Here is an 18,307-nt window from a genome sequence, read left to right as displayed (position 1 = left end):
GGTAAACAAAAACAGCAAAATCCCCTCAACGACTTGCAGTGATGCATTGCGCTTTGCCTACCTTTAGGGGCGGGTGCGCGTATTGGCTCCACTATCAGCGATTCGGACAGACACACACAGATACCCGCGCTCGGTGTTTTACGGGGTCCGGTTTTCGGTATATTGAGTGGTTTTATTTTATATCCTCCGCAGCAGACATGTCAAACATGCGGCTGGTGAAGATTTTATTTAGATAATAATGGGGAATCTGCATCGGACAGGATTCGATACCCCGGGAGTGTGCCGGCTTGTTACAGGAATTCTCGTAGGTTCTGCCAATTGAATGTCCCAGCCTTTTTCTGGCGGCCTCGTCATGATTCCGATGGTCTAGAAAGATTCTAGAAAAGGAGTTTGACAGTACTGCTCCTACAGTGCTGAAGTGCTGGTCCGAGTCGAGCCGTGTCAAGTGTGCCGTCAACCGTATGGCTGAACGAGGCTAAAATTGGTTTATGCGACTCTACCTACGATGCTTCTGCCGTCGTGGAAACGGTGGAATTGATTTGTGGTTTGCAGTTAAATTAGCAACAGTGGTACTTGTGTGTGTGTGTGTGAGCCGAAAGCCTGATAGTTCGGAAGCTAGTGCCTGCATTCCACCGGCATCCACCAGGATTTTGTGGCTACGTCGGGGTAGAATGCCGATAGGCCGCATTAGCAGCATTTCACCAATCGGGTCCGGTTCCGGTAATCTCGGACACCGGAAAAGCGCACAATGGATAGTAGAAAACACGCGCAAAAGCTGCGGGTCGCCCGATGGAAGGATGCATACAAGTGAAAAGAATAGCTTCCGCCATATTTGTACAGCTTTGATAACTTCACGAAACGACGCGCGGTCCTCCATGATTTCATTCGCTGAATTGTATGCTTGTCCGTGTGTGTGAGTCCTCTTTTTTTTGTTTTGAAAGTGAGTATTCGTGTACCTTTAGCTTCACCGTCTTCCGTTCGGCGTTCCGTTCCGGAACCTAAGGATGCTGCGGTAAGCGCTCCATTTTGCCATGGTTCCGGCAGTTACCGACCGACTCGCCTTCTTGCATAATTAACTAGTTTCGTTGTTTCGGCATGTGTTTTTTTCGTTTCGTTGTTTTGTGTGTGTTTGGTGTTGTTTTTTTAGGGCATTATGTTTGGTGTTTGCTGGTTGGTGGCTAAAGCAGCAACTTGGAACGAACAACACATGGAGGGGTCGTCCATAAGTTATATGACGCGCAAATTTGGGGACTTTCTGTCAAACTCCAAGTCCTGGAGACCAGAGATGGCCGACTGAGACATGTTGAAGTTGTTATGCCCAAGGAGAATTGATTGTCTGGAATGTCTACAGCAACTATCTCAGTTGGAGGGATCTCCCTAGTTCTTCAGCTATATTCCAGAACGCGGAGGGAGACTCTCTCACCGAAGGACCAGACGTAGAAAGCAGAGGAGAACATCACTACATCAGCCATCATGACAATGGCAAAGTCATGAAGTCATCTGTCAGAACTGCTGACTAGAATATGCTATCTTCCGAGCTCTGCCACTTCTGAAAGTCGAGTCTAGAAGATCCCGTTCCGAATACTCTTTTCCAGGTGCTTCAGATTTCGGCGGTATCCTCATTTCTGCGGCAGATCCACATCACTTGCTCCAGGACTGGTAGGCTGTTGAGAGCCTTAATCTTTTGCATGACTGAGGCATCGGAAGGGACCCTCCAGTTTGACGTTTAACTTCGCTCTGGAAGATAACTGAATATCTTGGACGCCATTTTTATCTTGGCATTGGGGACATCTTCTGTAGGACATTGGTGATGGTTTGGACCCTGAGAATCGGATTAAGGATGCGATGCGATGAAGAATTCCTGACTGCGTATTACTTGACTCAAGAATGTCTCTACTGTTGGTCAGTAATTTATGGACGCTCCCTTTAAGCGAAGATACATTCCGATACACCACCACCCCAGTATGGCGTGTGCTGTCCGGATGTGTACGGAATCGCTAACACTTGCAACACTGTATGTTTCACGCGTGTGTGTGTGTTCGCGCTTTGCATTTAGAGTAATCCTTTTCCGCCATTTTGTACCACCATTCACTTAACCGATATTAAAGTTGGTGCAGGGAAGGAGGAGGAACGATTGTGTTGTATCAGATATCCATCCCGCACTCATTTGCCTTTATCCGGCAGGCAGTGCCGCCGGAGCCTGATTAGTGTGCGTTCAAGGTTGTCATTTCCTGTATCACATTCTACGCACGCTACGCGCCAACCAATGTCCTCCGTGGAACGTGGAACGTCACTCCATGCGAGAAGAAACAGGCAAACCCCTTTTCGGAGTTTTTGGCCCACCGGTGGAGTGGGCGCGCGGTGTTCCACCCGGCGCGATAAGCTGATGTTGATGACAGTTGCCCTGATCACCATCAGCCCAAAAAGCACCAAACTTTCATCCTCTTGCTGAAAGAATGAAGAAGCAAGAACAAAAACGGCCGGCTGTCTAGCAAATTATTTTCGCATTTCCTTCCTTCTCCGGGGGGAACGCGGGGCCATTGTGTGGGTCCGGGATTTAGCTTGCGGAGACGCGCAACATTTATCATGCTCGCACGTCACCTTATCTGCCGGAGAAATCCAGAAGTGAGCAGTCTGGATTCTTTTTTTTTTGGTTGGTGCTTGTGTTCTGAGCCTCTCACACAGTGAAAGTGACACTTTAGAAATCCGGCTCCTACATTCTCCCTGGATCGTTCTGCTGCGGACGTTCGGATGCTGGCCCCAACACTATCGCGTTCGCTGCTGACACATTTAATTATCCACAGAGGCAGCAAATAATGTTCTTGGGCGAAAAGGCAAACAAAAGATATTAATACTGTAAGATGAGTTACGAGGAAACGCGATAAACGGAGATTCTGACATAGGATAGGTCTACAGTAGGTGTTGGCCAGCAAAGCTAGATGAGTGGGCCAGATTGGGACTTTCAAAACTATTCTGACTGGTCTAAAACTAGATTAGTCCGTATTGCGATTCTGAAGTACAGTGAGGAGGATTACCTTAGGATTCGGGATGTAGACCAGGGTCTCTGAGGGCTAAGACACTGGTTCAGATATTTGTGCAAGCGCTCATCTGTAGGAGATGTGGTCGAAACGTCAGGAATCTCCAAGAGACACCACGAGCTTTCTGAGATGTACTAGGTGGTGTAGATATCCTGATGATGGTTGAGAGGCGTGATGAGGATATTGGACTCATACTTCACCAGGAAGTTTGAGCGAGCCCAAAGGCTGTATTCGGTGAAGTTTAACCTGTCGGAGATTGGATGCTGGTCTGGACCGAGTTTCCGGCGAAAAAAAATCCTGAAACTTGGTTCTGACATCTAACCATGGTCTAATGGCCGTGCACAACTCTGAGCAATTAATGAACATCATCCAAATCTCCAACATTCCAAAGGGATTATGCGGGACAAGAATCGGGCAGAACGAAACTAACGACTCACCATTTCAAAGTACAAACATGACCTTTATTTAGACTTCGACGCCACGCGCTGTCAGTTGCCTTGACGCCGGAAATTTTGTCGTCGCTGTTCGAAACATTCACCAACACCGTCATCATTGCCACAGCTGGCACCAGATTCTTGAATTTCGATTATCCTGGTATTCTCTTCTGCCCGTTTGTTCTAGTTTGCGCATTGGCTACACCTAACAACATTTAAAATACTCCAACGATCGTGTGAGTGGATGATGGGGCTCTGGAAACGGGGAAATGGTTGGTGAGGGAAAATGAGTCCTTTAGTTGACGATGGTGTGGAGTGGATTTAAAAGACATTAACAACTTTCTTTAACTCTTTCTCGTTCTCTCTCTCTCTCTCTCTCTCTCTCTCTCTCTATCGTCTATTTTATCTATTCTCGTTCTCCATATCCGTAGAGAACTGTAAAACAGACACTTGGACACACAGGAATCGTGGGGAAGGAACTGGGAACTGGTCAGGGTTGCTGGGCGGGTGGTATTTAAAATTACTAGAGCTCTGATTATATTTGATTACAGTCATCTTGGAGACGAATGCTAATTAGAGCATCGTGTTTTTGTTTTGCTTCCTTTGTTGTTTTACTATAAGTTGCTTTTAAATGGAACTATCGCTGCTCAATCCCCGTGGGGCTTCGTGGTTCGAGACATTCAATTAAATTTGCCTAGAATTGTTTTCCAGGTGTTTGCGGAGGATGTAGTTGATAAGTTCTTGGAGTTATAATGATGCGTGCAGCCATATAATTGACGCTTGCAAAGGGGTTGTGGAATTTTGTCGGAAGTTGTTAGCTGTAAGATGTCTAGACAAGGCGAGTCGAATAGTCTCCGGAGCTATTGAGATGGACAGATTCAATTATATGCCTGAACAGATCAATATCTCGGGCTGGACTTGTCAATTATATCCTCATCAAACTATTCTCGTACTGTATGAAGCTTTGTCCTCTGCTTCAACCTATTTCTCTCTCTCTCTCAATCTCTGGCATTTTTTCTTTGGAAATGAAGCTTATGGCTTCCGGTACGGAATGAATAACCCTTACATACATCTATTCCTCTCCTAGTCTAGTATCCTCACACCATCACACCTGCTGTGGTGCCTCTGTCTTCGCCTATGACACTCTAAAATCACCTGTTACGCTGCAAACGTAAGAGTATAAATAGAAACCCCCACTCTGAGGGGGCTCTCATATGTAACACGCACCTGTAACCTCAACTGCATCCAAGAAACCATCACTCGCTCCCGTCTACAGACGTTCTGCAGACTGTCCGTCACTAGGTTCTTCCTGCTGCGTGACGGTAGTACCGGAGCTGCCACCGTCCCTAATATCTGCATCAGCAACTTCGGTCGACTGAAGCGGCGTGCCTGTGGCGGACGTCTCAGCCGGTTCCTCTGGCGTCGGTTCGAGGGTACCTCCAGCACTACCAACTCCGGTCGGCCGCATCAGCGTGATGAAGATTGATCCACGCACGATACGCATCAGCTCGATTACCTGGGCCGTTGGTACAGCTTCGACCGATTCTTCGTTGACCTGTGGAATTCGCGGTGCAGTAGTGGATAGGTGGTTTGGTGAGCAGAGTTTGATGCACTTACCATGATCAGTACGTCGCCCACACGCAATCGACCGTCTCGTGCTGCAACACTGTCCCGGTAGATGGCGCTGATGACGGTGCGGATCGCACCGTTCGGTCCCGTGTCCTGCTTGAGGCTGAATCCGAGCCGACTGTTCCATCCCTTGTTAAGCTCAACGGTGAATATCTGTCGCGAAGAGAAACCGACATCGGAGAGCGTGAGAGTACCGGATTTGGCTACTGACCACGTCTAGAGTCAAGTACCTGATTTCCTTCACTGTCCGTTCCACAGCTCGCATTCAGATCAAACAGTTCACGCTCGGTCGTCGGTGTTGCGGTGCTGAGTGTTGTGCCAGCCGTAGCTGCCAGACTCGAATCGTCCGCATCTGGCGTTACCAGCGTATCCTGCTGCTCCTGTGGTTCTTGGGACGCTTCTTCCTCATCGCCCAACAGTGTAGCTCCCTTCCACTTCATCAAACTCTTCTTGCCTGTTAATGTGTAAAGCAGAACAAACTCGTCATCTACACCGACCGAATGGCTCAACATGGACGAGACAGAGAAAAGCAGACTCATGAAGAAACAGAGAGGAAGTTTTCACTACGAAACTTTGCCCTCAATCTTCGGACTCTTCGAGGTCTACGTCCTCACGAGGTAGGTTGTTGGAGATCTTCGCCCTCACGAGGAAGCTCTTAATATTTTCTGAGATCTTCACCATCAAGATGTAGCTCCTCGGACCTTTGGAGATCTTCACTCACACGAAGTATCTCTTCGGACTCTTGGAGATCTTCGCCCGCACGAGGACTTCGGACTCCAAGAGCTCCCGGTGGCCTCACCTCTCACAGGAGCAACTAACACCTGCTCTCTCCTCTTTAAAAATAGCTACCCACCTCTCTCTACCCACCACCACAACCACACTTACCTCCTCGTTCGACTGCTTCCACCAGTTCGGCCGCACCAACGCGCGAAGGTACGTTGACCGACGAGTAGAGTGGTGACTTGTGGGCGAAATGCTGCACATAGATCGCCTCCGTCTGATCGCCGGACGTCTGCAGATCCTGTTCGGTTTTGCACGCCACCAGGAACGTTTCGCACGGCAAACTGACAAAGTTCGGTCCATCCGGATCGGGACCGGCGGGCCCGGGCGTCCCAGGTCCGGTCAGTCCGTACCGTAACGGAGCGTTCAGGGCGTTGCGGTCGAGATTGTTCAGCTGCTGTACGGTGGTACCGGCGCTGGCCAGCTGAAACCGGGCACCGGCATCGAGATCTAGGAAGGTGGGACGAGGTCTCGGTTCGTGTTCGTCCCGGCCGGACTGGTTGCCTTCGCTGGCGACGATGGCATCGATCTCCTCGTCGCAGTAGTACGCCTCCTCCAGATCGTCCACGGCTGTCACAAGCAAAGATGGACGCGTGTGAGTGTGTGTGTGTGTGTGTTTATAGGGCAGCGTTGGTGTGTTGTGCGCAATGTTAGGCGTTACCTTGGCTGACAATGGTGGACGCATTGGAGCAGCTGTCGGAATAATTGAGCGTGTCGTGGGAATGCTGTTGCTGGAAGCCACGATTGTCGAAGCCGGCCTGGGCGTGGGCACCGACCCGACGCAACCGTCTCGGCGAGTTCGTGTGGCTCGAGCCGACCGACGAACCGGAACCGGCCGCGGCACGATGAAACCGGTTGGCGGCGAGCTCGCTCAGCAGATTGATCGCTTCCGGGCGTAGAAACAGCCGCGTCCGGCCCCGGATGCTCGGCTCGATCGGGGAATGGGCCGAAAGCGGTGTCTGGGCCTGGTCACGGTACAGCCGTAGCCGGACGACGTCTGCTGCCTGGCGCAAAAATATCACAGCCTCCTCGTGGGTCATGGACGAGACTGGCACATCGTTCACGGCGACTATCTTGTCACCGGGCCGGATGCGACCATCGCTCAGGGCCGGTTCGCGCACGAGCGCCCGCACGTAGTGTCCGAGCACGGATTCGTCCTCTTTGCGCAGGGTGAATCCTAGCGAACCCTGCTGCTTCGTCAGTACAATCTCGAACTCCTGCACGTAAGAACGAAAGCACCGGATGGGTCGGTTCGGTTAATGGTTTCTAAAAGAAGTGTAGCCAGGAAGGGGAAGACACCTACTCCACTGAAGTTAGTTTGTATGGGATCGAGCGGCGGTAGGAACGCCGCCACTGATTGAAGTTGCGGATTCCTGCCGTTCGGAGGAGGGAAGAAATGGTGGATTGGCTGTTGCGGCTGCTGCTGAAACGGAATGGCGGCTGGAAGCGGTGACTGCGGTACCGAGCTCGCTCCATGACTCTGGTCGTACGAGAGTGCATTGCGTAGCGGTGGTCTCGGTGGTTCGGTCGGTGGCGATAGTTTGCGATACTGTTCGTCCTTCGGTCGGCAAACGGTGAGCGTGACGATGTTCGTTGCTTTGCGCAATATTTCCAGTGCAAGCTGTGGAACCAATCGGATGGGGCTGAGCGGTGCAGGCAATGGAGTGTGCGGTTGGGAGTACTTACGTAGTTGGTGAGACCTGTCAGTGGAACACCGTTCGCTTCGAGCAGGATGTCTCCTGGCTGGAGCATCCCCGTCGCCCACGCCGCCTGGTGTGGAAAGAGCCGCTTGATGCGGATCAACCCCGGGTACGGTGCGGACGAATCGGACCCACCCGACACGGAAAAGCCGAGACCTCGGGAGCCCTTGGACACCTGGACGAAGAAGATGGAATCTGTCGATGGGAGAACATAACGGTGAGATGCTAGACGTTCAAAAGGGGGCGCGTAAAGTCATTCTGAGCACAGCGATTCCGCAGACCACATGTCGGTCTCATTATCTGGAATGGTATGCTTTGAACTTCCAAGTGGCACACCATCCTGAACCTGTTTCGCAAAGCGAAAAATGGCGTTACTCCCTTGCGCCAGCCCGGGCCGCTAACCGTCTGGCCGTGAGGAGAGAATCACTTAACGTCACTTAGAATGGCTACGGTTATTGCCCAACTACACGGAACACATTATAATGGACGCCGGAGCAAACGAAAAAAAGAATAAAATGGCGTCATAAGAGCGATTCCCGTAAAGAACCACACATATGCTATGATAAGCAGTTGTGCCACTAGTGAACGGGGGAACTCTATTATGCTGTCTGCTAGTCGCAGCATTACGTCTGCTGCGGCTATAAAAAAAGGAGCAGTATTCGTCGATACGTCGGCGTACCTCACCCCACGGACATCCCACAATCGTCGTCATTATTATCATCCACGCTCGGTTGCCAGGACCCGTCTCCCATCGCCCTGCTGCCACGAAAAGGCAGGAGAGAATAATAATAATAATAGCTCGCCATAACTTCCCGCCAGCAGACTTCCTGGTTTGCTGATGTTAGTGCAGTCTTAATTTGCACTCTGCCATTTTGCCGGTTCGTCGGGACGTCCATATTAGTGGCATTATACACATTTTGTTTGTTGTTTGTCGAGTGCGTGTTTTTCTTTTAAGTTCGTGTTCCTGAAGTTCGCCTCTTCGTGGTTTTTTTTAATGGAAGTGAAGCATTGTGTGATGTGTCCGTGGGTTTGGTATTCTTCAAGGTTTTACGAGTTTACGAGACGTACGGCAGTAATTGGTGAATTTGTTTTTGGTGATGTTGTGAATATCTTCAGAATATCTCATGTGTTTTTCGTGTGCAAGAATCCAAAGGCACCAGTATCCTTAATCGCTCTTCTAGGAACTGCAAAAACCAACCTTCCAGATATCTCTCTTTTAAATCGATAGCCAGCAGAACCCGAAATGAAATTCTTTCAACGCTAGCAGACAAAAACGAAATTGCCTCACCCAGCACATCAGGAAATGAAAAATGATTGACCGAATAGCCAGGTGTGCGTTACGGTAGGCGAAGAATTTTTGCATCCGGACGAACCGGTGTGACATTTTCTTCCCGGTCCTGACAGCTGGCGTGGTGCTTACCGGGTGTCCGGGTTTCTTTCTTTGCGAACCGTTCCGGAGCTAAGGGACGTGCCGGTATTCCTGAAGTGTGTGTGTGTGTGTCGGTCTGGAATTCGATTTCCGGTGGTCAACCCTACCGGTGGTGTGGACGCACTCTTTCGCATTCGGTCGTCTCGTACGGACACGACATTGCACCCTTGATGACTTTCTGAAGGGGGGGGGGGGGGGGGGGGGGGGGGGGAAAGGGCGAGGATTCATACAATGTGGCATCCAGCAACTTCAGCAGTATCCAGCCAGCTTCACAACGCATTATCCTCGAAGTTTCACAAAAAGAAAATGGCACCAGTGGTCCCATACGGCCAAGCAATGTGAGGACCCACTCCGCCAACAAAGCAACATCCAAGTTAAAAATTTGATACAACACACTCGCACTAAATTACTCGCACCTGTATGTGTGTGTGTGTGTGTACGACGGGGTACCAGCTCGAAATAAAAGTGCTCATAAAACATGAGCACCTGAGTGCTGCTTCACGCTCACGTCCGTACCTGGCAAAAGCATTACGCCGCACCAACCCAGTAAAAGCACGTACCGGGATGTGCTTGCCTGGCGGGACCCGGAGCAACCAAGTGCTGTAACCAAACAAGCACTGGTTTTCACTGCCGCTGTTGGCTTTGGTTACGTTTAAATACAATAACAGAAGCTCGACGATGGATCAACGATTATAATTCTACCGTACCGTGGTTGCGGACTCTTGTTGATCTTCGGCCCGGTGCGTGCCGGCATGTGTGCGCTAGGTTTGGCGCGATAAATTAAATCCAGACTCACAGTCACTAGACAAACAGCAATTAAAAGTATTAAAAGTGCCAACTGCTATCCAATTTCCCGGAGCGGGAGCCTCTCGAAAGCGGCCAAGAGCAGCTACAGGTTTTCACACACACACACACAGATACACACCCATTTGCTGCTCGTTAATGACGCGCTTTTGCCACTGTCACCGAAACACTTGTTGACGCTTCTGCTCAACCGGGAGCCAGGCTTACCACGTAAGAACACATCACGACCAATGCTCAAGGCTTTTTTTTTTGGTTGGACTTCGTAGCGTAAGTAAGGCCTAAAGTGCAGATATAAAAGCAAGTGCAATTCAACCACTTTTCTTTTGGTCGCATTGTTTTTTCTCTCCCCCAGGGGTGGATGGGGACATGAAGAGGGGAAGTGGGGCAGGAGGGGAGAAGACTTCAGTTTTTGCGTGTAACAACGCGCGCGGCACCGAACCATAAATCACGGCTAACCGAAATCGCGAACAAGGATCCGCCGCCACCGGATTCGCCATTCCGTTTTTGTCCCCACCGCATTGGAAAAAGAAGGAAAAGCTGGAAATTTTTTGTTTTATTTATCTGACTGTGGATGTAACTGTTTATAGGGAATAGGAATAAATTGGATTGGTTTGAATTACACATGCACGGCAGCGGAGCGAAACCCATCCTTCCCCAGATCTCGGATCATCTTGTGGTGGAAAGCCGTGTGTGCGGAAAATATGTAAGGACCAGCACCAGCCACGGCCGTTACACACGGCACGGAACGCGTGAGCGCGTCATGCCGTCATCTGCCACCGGCTGGTTGGTGAATCTCATTTTCTTCCGGCTTTCATTTGGACGGACCCGAAATTGAAGTCCCGGTTTGCTGGTGGTCTTTTCCTTTCCGCTGCTGCGGAGACGCAGCGGCGAATTTCTGCAGAGAGCAATCGAAATCTAGGGGGGGGGGGGGAAAAAAAGGAAACGAAAAACCCTTGGCACAGACCAGCGGACGCAGATTGCTATCTGTTCTGCATGCGAAACCGCTTTTTTGTTTTGGCTTGAATCTGGGCTTGATGCGCCGTCGTGCTCTTGATGGAGGGGGGGTGTCCCTCCCTTCTCCCTTTTTCCCTCTCACCCCCACTCCCATCCCCTGAAGTGCTGACAAGAGCAGGGGACATCCAACCAGCTAGCCACAAGGAAAAAAAAAGAAAAACCGAAAGAAAAACGGTTCAATTTCAATTCCAAATGTCTTCCTCTTTCGCATGAGACGGTTTTTTTTGCTTTGCACACTATCCCTTAGGCTCTCACACAGAATCAATCCATTTTATGGTGTGTGTGTTTCGGGGTGGTACTTGTGAGCACACTTTTCTTGTTAGTCCTGCCAATCCAATCCAACTACAAACGGAAGAGGACGAAGACTTCGCCTACAACTACAAGAAATGTTTTCGGAGATTTTGTGATTGAGCTTTAAAAGCAGGTGCCAAACAGCCACCAAGACCAAGACTCTCGGGTATGGATCGCAAGTTCCAATATCCAGGTACATACGGGGTAAAATCAAGTCAAGCAAACCAGAAATGTAGCAGGTCTAATATTAGGCTGGAAACCGATAGACAACAGTTATTAGTAAGGGCCTATTGAAGGCCTATTGAACTGGGATCTCTGTAGGATATTCTGAAGTCCTCAAGATCTCTTTCCGAACTGCTGATTCACTTGCTCAAGCTCACTCGACATGCCTCGCAGTATCCTACTACCTGGAAGTCCTCATGGATGACATCCGTTCATAACCTGTGAGGCCTGAGCTATACAACATCTAAGTATCGTGGTGAAATTCTTACTTGAAATTACTTGAAATTACTTGAGTACTTGAAATTCTTGTTCAGGCCTTAGATAGAGATTGATTCACCTTAATCCATGCCCAATCCAAGGTTTGTTCCCAAACTATCTGTCTTGAAACAACTTCGAACAGTTTGCGTCCTTAACACTTCAGAATAGGTGTCGGCAACATTTCTTGAAAGATCTGATGTTTTTTATGTGACCTAATTGCCTTAGGGCTGATGGGGATGACAGAACACAAATCGATGCAATCGGCACTGATTTCATGTCAGCATCAAGAATTAGCAGGATTAACCATGGCATAAATTCAATAAGTGATTGTCTAAAATGGAGGAGGTCCGGTGGCTTGAAGTCACCTGTCTTCACATGGCAGGATCGTACCAAGGACTTAATATCCTCCTATATGACATCACCGAGTCTAGTAATCTAGAAATTGCGGGTATGACTTCGAAGGCCATTAAGTCAAGAAGAAGTTGTCCAATATCTTCAGTATAGTACATAGGTAGGACAGTCATAGTATAGCTATTTAATTAGTCCTGAAAACAGACCTATCTTAAGTGACTACAGTCGCTACTGACTTCTACTATTGATCCCTCTATTTGTTTGAAGCAGCTGGAAGTCTCATATGGACTAGCCTGCAATATATATGAGACCAGTCATCTTTACATAGGTGTAGAGAGATAGCATGGGCTGAGTATACCCTTGATACACCTGAGTTGCTATAAAGAATAAATTGGTATGCTCTCCTCGATGTACTGAGCGAGCGAGTATTTACAGGAGGACTCATGTGAAGCTTAAGTTTCAAGTATTTCGAGGAGAAGAAATAGCCGCAGAACTCTCTTACCCTTAGTAATAAAACTATATGGTCCAACAACCACCTGGCCGGTGTTGGTGCCGTGCGCCCAACACTGTTGCTGCTGCTGCTGCTGTTGCACTCCTGCCGTCGCTTGCTGCTGATCACCTTGCTGCACTGAACCGGCCGACGCCACACCAACACTCTCCAAAGGAACCTGCTGACATGGTGGTGGACCGCTGGCAGAGATGGAGGAAGAGGAGGATGAGGCCAGTATCTCGATGTACTGTGTTTCGTGCATCAGCAGCAATGGCGGTGGTAGATCGTCTTCCGGTGATCGCTCACTGCCGTACCCCTGATCACAGCCGGCATCGATCGCTGTCCGGTGCAGGGGCAACTTGAGTTGAAGATTTTGTACCGTCGACGGTGGTTGCTGCTGACCGCTGACACCAGCTTCTGGGAAGAGAGAGAGAGAGAGAGAGAGAGCAGCAAGAGCAAATAAGAACTGGTTCTTTCTTCACGCTTCACTTAAAGCACCCGTAAGCGCTGCCCAAAACTTAAAGCCAAGTGCACTCTTATGCTTTTATCGGGAGCGCGCCTGAAAGTATGCAAAACTGGAACACGAAGGCGACGTGCATCGTTGACTTCGAGCTTTATAAGGGTGGTCACGTGATGGTAATGATGCTTGATATGCACCACACACACGCACCAAAACGAGCATAATCCAGTCGAGTGTGGATAAACTTTGCCGTCTCGCTGTTGCTCAACTCAAATGGCAGCAACTTTTGGGTGCGGGAGGACCAATCGGTTCCCATTTATTCACCGAAAAATGGTGGCAAAATTACCGTCACAACTTCGCAACCTGCTAAAGTTCGCACTAGCGAGACGGCAAGGTTCGTCCCACTCGTCCCACTTCTTATGCACCGGATCACCCATGTGTTGTGAGAATCTTAGAGGTTTTGCTCAAAACGAGCTAGTGATACGCCGGCACTAAGCAGGGCTGCTCCAAGAGCTCCAAGATGGACGAACTGGCTAGCGCAAGAGCGTAGCGAGTTCCGGTGGCATGTTCGGGTGCGTGTTCCATTGTGACTGGAATTCGCTCGAAAGCCTTAGCCCAGCTATGGTTGGAACAATTCGTTCCAGGCAAAAGTTGCTGAAGGCAACTCCCGCCACTAGAAGGGACGCCAGGAAACGACACCAGGCAAGGGTGGAAAAACTTTTCGTACCAACCGTACAATACACATATCTTGGGCAACGCTCGCAACCGGTGCTGGATTTAATGGCCGACTCGTCTGACGTTAAATTTATAGTGTCCTTTCGATACTTGGCCGGAATTATATATCTCGCCGCGACGCCTTGCTGCCGATGGTTGTAACATGTTTTTTGGTACTTGGTAGCCCAGATAATGACATTCCTGGTGGATGGCGGGCATCGGGAGTAGTTAAATTGCGACGCACAACTCAGTAAATGTAACGATTCTTTAAGTCCTAATTCCTGACGACCGCCATTTTAAGTATCAGTCTAATAGGTTCCAGGCTCACCGGAAGAGTAGCCACTGGGTTTGGATGTAACAAAACTAAGAAAGCTGATCCACATATCCACCAGCTGTCTGTCTGCTTAAAGCACTATTTACCCTCCTGCGGTGTGTGTCTCTCTCTACACATTGCAACCAAGTGTGCTGGACCAGAAATTCCCGCACGACAAATTGTCGAAGACTGACTGGGAGATGGTACAAATAACTAGCGCTTGGCTGTCCTAGACTGCATCTAAAACCCCTGCCACATTTACGCGTAACAGCAAGCTTTACTGACGGCTGTTTGTCGACGGTAAATGTTCGCAGGAGCTTCCGTTTGGCGTGGCGCTCGGGCCCGTTGTTGCGGGTGGCAAATCTATTTCCAATTTTTCTCCCAGCAGGGAACCGTACTGCGTGTCGTTGAATGGGTTGCAAAAGGAGGATATCGACAGGAAGAAAAGGAGACATCTCACTCGCTCTCCCACCACATACATCAGGTTCCGGTGGACGCACATCCTGGTTGCAGCTGTTGCTGATGTCGTTGCAGGAGCTGAAGAAAGAAGCGATTTTGCCGAGAAAATGTTTCGTATGCTGGCGACGGATCAATGATGCATATGCACCGACCAGCTTATAAACCCATTCCGGTAAGCTGCTCGTTATGTTGATTTCAATTTCCCATCGATTTCCACTGGTAAGCTGTAAGAGCGCACGGTCAATTTTACATTCACCGAGGCTTTCCAATGCTTTCTCATCTCGGTATTGCGTGTCCGGGTACTTAAAGCGGGGACACTGTTGTGTAGCCATTTTTTTTTTCCTTGAACGGAAGTGGGATTGTGCATGACGATTCTCCGCAACTTGGCCGGCTGCTTCGGCCGCCAGCACCCAGCACTAGCTGCTGCAATATGGCACTACTTCACGCGACAATGAAGTCACTCAAATGAAGTGCTGAGCGTGAAGTAGTACGTACTATTGACAGTAGTACTTTAGGGCACACAAAAAAGCGAACTAAAAAGAAACACGGCAAGTCCCCGTTTGCCGTTTGCCAATTAGTAAAATCAAAATCAATTATCGCGCAAGCTGGGATGGTCAAGCTGAAAGAGGCCTTGGTGGCCAGGACCAGGAGAATGTTGCTGCACTTTGGGCGGTTGGAGCGAGTGGACGAGTGTTGTGCCCGTAGGGAGGATGCTACACCGACGTCGTGGGACAGCAAGCCGAGCACTGACTTAATTAGGAAGAAAATGGTACAGTGTTAATTAAGGACACACTGCTGCTGATGCCGACGAGCTTCAGAGTAGGTGGCGCCCCCAAAGGTAAGGGACCAGCTCTGACGTATCGACTGGTTTGGGTGCAGAGATTTGCTTCCACTGTTCCTCGTTCCCTTATTTGCTGTGCGGGAAGAATAAATCAATACTGCTGCACAGTGGTCCAGGCAGCCCGAGACACAATTTCGCGAGACGCATTACGCTGCAACACTGCCGACCATCGAGCGGAGAGAAATATTTTCTCCAGGAAAAATACCTATGCCCTATGGTAACATTCTTCTTTGGAGGTGCGTACCTGACGAACGGAATGTACTGCTTCCTACACCATCGCCACCAACAGCTCCAACGGTGGTCGTTGCGGATCCTTTCGCCGATGGATTCGTGCACAGCAGTGGTGATCCGTGATGGTGCTGATATGTTGCTGGTAGCTGCGGAGGCAAATGTTGGGTGCCGACCGGCGGATGATCCGGGACGGTTCCGCCGAATGTCAGCTGTTGCGCGTGTGGCACGCCGGTTGGAGGATTGGATGGATTTACTCCGCCCGGTTGACTGCAAACGCCGGTTCGTGGTAGAGTTTGCTGCTGCTGGTGCTGTTGTACGTTTTTCAGATTCGCCTGTAGAAACTCTGGAAAGAGAGAGAGGGGAGGGATATTGAAAGACATTGTAAGTTTGTTAGGTAAATAGTTTTGCACTGTAAATTGTTCCGGCAGTTTAATATTCTCACCGTCAGGATCCATTTCGGTAGTGTATGTGACAGCGTAAAGTTAGTGAGAGATATACAATTTCAATGCCATCTCGAAGTGGACGAGGTGTAGAGATATTTGAATGACAGTTGCTCCATAGGACGCCATCTGTCTGTCAAAACGTCAACTGTGGCCTATATATAAGATCATCCATTTAAAAAACTTTTTGCAGTTGTGATCGATATACATCTCAAATAACATCTCTGCACGATAATATATCATCAGGAATTTCTTGTATTTCTCATCTGAGCAGGAGCACCAGGAGTGAGAGATAAACAATGGTTAAAGATAATTTGATGCAGACAAGGTTTAGAGACTTTTGCGTGCGCCATCTGTCGGTTAAAACGTCAACTGTGCTGATGTTTAATTTGACAGTTGAGATCTGTTTGCGGGGGTCCATAAATGAAGATCGTCCATTTTATAGACTTCCTGAAGCGGCGAAACAGATCTTAAAACACATCAACATCATTTAACATCTTTCGGAGTTGAATTTCTTACCGGAGCAGAAGGAAAAAGAGTGGCAAACAACTGGTTCGCCGGTCAATAAAAAAAGAACCGGCGATGGACTCCTCTGGCCCGCTCACCACAACCGGTGTTGAGATAATCGAAACGAAAACCGGACGTCCACAGACCGCATTGCCCAGCTGGCAGGATATCCTTCGTCATGGGTTTATATTGCTAAACGGTAACTTTTTCACCTGTCTTACCTCGTCTCTCTCTCTCTCTGTCTCTAAAGCGATCAAAAAACCCAGACCGAGGAACACACCTTACCTAAACAAACTAAAACTGATCCTTCTAATAGGTTGCGAGGACTGTTCGTGATGGCACGGGGAATGTATGGGTGGCAAGGATCAAGGATTCTCCCCCGAAGTAACACACAGCTGTCTCCACCTTTTATTTCCCTTTGCTCAACTCCTCATCGCCCCTACTTCTTGGGTCAGCCCCGTAAAACAACACGTTTGATAACCCAAAGAAACATGGCGCGCAGGTATTTGCTCCATTTCTCCGACCGTTGCGTTTGAGCACGGTCAGTCAGTTGGTCTAATGGGGTTTTTTTTGGTGGACCCGCTTTTGAGTTGGGGATGTTTTGAGGTCCGTGCTTTTAACTCCATTCCTCGCTATTAAAATAGCAATAGAGAGAGAGAGAGAGAGAGAGAGAGAGAGAGAGAGAGTGAAAAGGTAACCGAACCGGACATGAGAAAATAAGAAACAATAATACATGGGCCCTCTGTTTTGGAAGGTGATGAGACGGAACAACCCCGCAGTCGCGTGGTTTTTCGTAAAAAAAACAGTTGTTAACTGGTTAAATTGGCATCGAGAGTTCATATTTTAACCTTTTGGGATGTTTTATATCCCGGGACTGGGGTTCACTTCCAGCACCAGGTTTCTGACATCTAGACAAAATGGGGGAGTATTGGCGAAGGTGAAGACGGAACCTCCAGTAAATGAGGTGATAACAAACAACAACAATAATTTCGGAAAGATTAGTGTAGCAAAGGAAGAACCCGAGGTAAACATAAACAGGAGACCCTTATCCCAGGGAGCATTCGCCAGTATTCCTATCCTAGCAGCTAGACTAGACCAAAACGGGGGAGAAAAACTCTTGGAGGGAGAGAGAGACAAAAAAAGCCCTCAACAACAGAAACCATCCAGCGGCCATCGATCCGAAGTAATGGCGAACGGCTTCGGCCGTTTGGGGTTCGGTGCTTGTTTCCGATGGCGTGATAATGTCAAATGGGGGTGGCTATTATAATTAGACAACCCCTATAATTATAATTACCATTCCGGTCGTTTAACTAATACTTCTTGGTGAGAGTGGTGTCCTTCGATTGTTTTTACCGCTGGTGGTGGGCGATTTCGAGCATAAAAATCCTGCCGACACAACTATCGATTTCGAATTCAATATGCATCAATTATCCTATCATCGGGTGGTCGGTCCTGAGGAGGAAGTAAGTGGACAACGTGAAGTCAGTAATTTCTCTATCCATCGAGAGGACGATTCCGGCCGACTCCTGCAATGGTTGTTTCACTGGGCCGTGAAACAACTTTGGACCGGCGGTCGGCGAGCTGATCATCCGAGAGCTGGCCTTTAATGAAGCGTGTAATAAATTTGTCTTGGCAGAGGATGACTTCGGTGGTGCGTTGTGCCGGGACCGCCGTGCGTGGTCTCGTTCTGTCCGGAAGTTCATTCACCGACCACCTGGAGGTCAAACGCCAGCCAGCCAGCCAGTCAGCACGCAGGAAGCGTAATTAGAATTCCAACACTGAGCATACACCACGCGTAGTGGAAGCGAGTTTTTTGTTTCGTGTTGTGCTATGCCGCTGTATATTCAAATTAATAAGGTCCAGGTTAGTAGTTAGCGTGGTAGAGCACGCAAAATGTGGTCC

At 49.1% G+C, this 18,307-nt stretch overlaps 1 protein-coding gene across 8 annotated transcripts in view; it reads right to left on the bottom strand.

Annotated features, from left to right (window-relative positions):
* Positions 1 to 3,477: 3,477 nt before the first annotated feature.
* The window catches only part of LOC118504268, a 110,251-nt gene continuing 95,421 nt past the window's right edge, over positions 3,478 to 18,307 (bottom strand). For 6 of the 8 annotated variants that reach the window (XM_036038513.1, XM_036038504.1, XM_036038545.1 and 3 more), the window contains 9 exons: positions 15,472 to 15,801; positions 12,453 to 12,857; positions 7,568 to 7,776; positions 7,185 to 7,502; positions 6,543 to 7,098; positions 5,987 to 6,451; positions 5,332 to 5,555; positions 5,090 to 5,254; positions 3,478 to 5,027 (listed from right to left, as the gene is read on the bottom strand). In XM_036038513.1, the coding sequence (XP_035894406.1) occupies positions 4,743 to 5,027; positions 5,090 to 5,254; positions 5,332 to 5,555; positions 5,987 to 6,451; positions 6,543 to 7,098; positions 7,185 to 7,502; positions 7,568 to 7,776; positions 12,453 to 12,857; positions 15,472 to 15,801 (2,957 nt within the window). In that variant the 3' untranslated portion in view covers positions 3,478 to 4,742. The remainder of the gene's footprint in view (positions 5,028 to 5,089; positions 5,255 to 5,331; positions 5,556 to 5,986; positions 6,452 to 6,542; positions 7,099 to 7,184; positions 7,503 to 7,567; positions 7,777 to 12,452; positions 12,858 to 15,471; positions 15,802 to 18,307) is intronic. The other 2 variants (XM_036038524.1, XM_036038535.1) reach the window with 2 other exon arrangements.

Source organism: Anopheles stephensi, chromosome X, assembly GCF_013141755.1.
Source record: "Anopheles stephensi strain Indian chromosome X, UCI_ANSTEP_V1.0, whole genome shotgun sequence".
Taxonomy (NCBI): domain Eukaryota; kingdom Metazoa; phylum Arthropoda; class Insecta; order Diptera; family Culicidae; genus Anopheles; species Anopheles stephensi.
The sequence above is the reverse complement of the archived record's forward strand: the minus strand, read 5'-3'. Positions and strand labels throughout refer to the sequence as shown.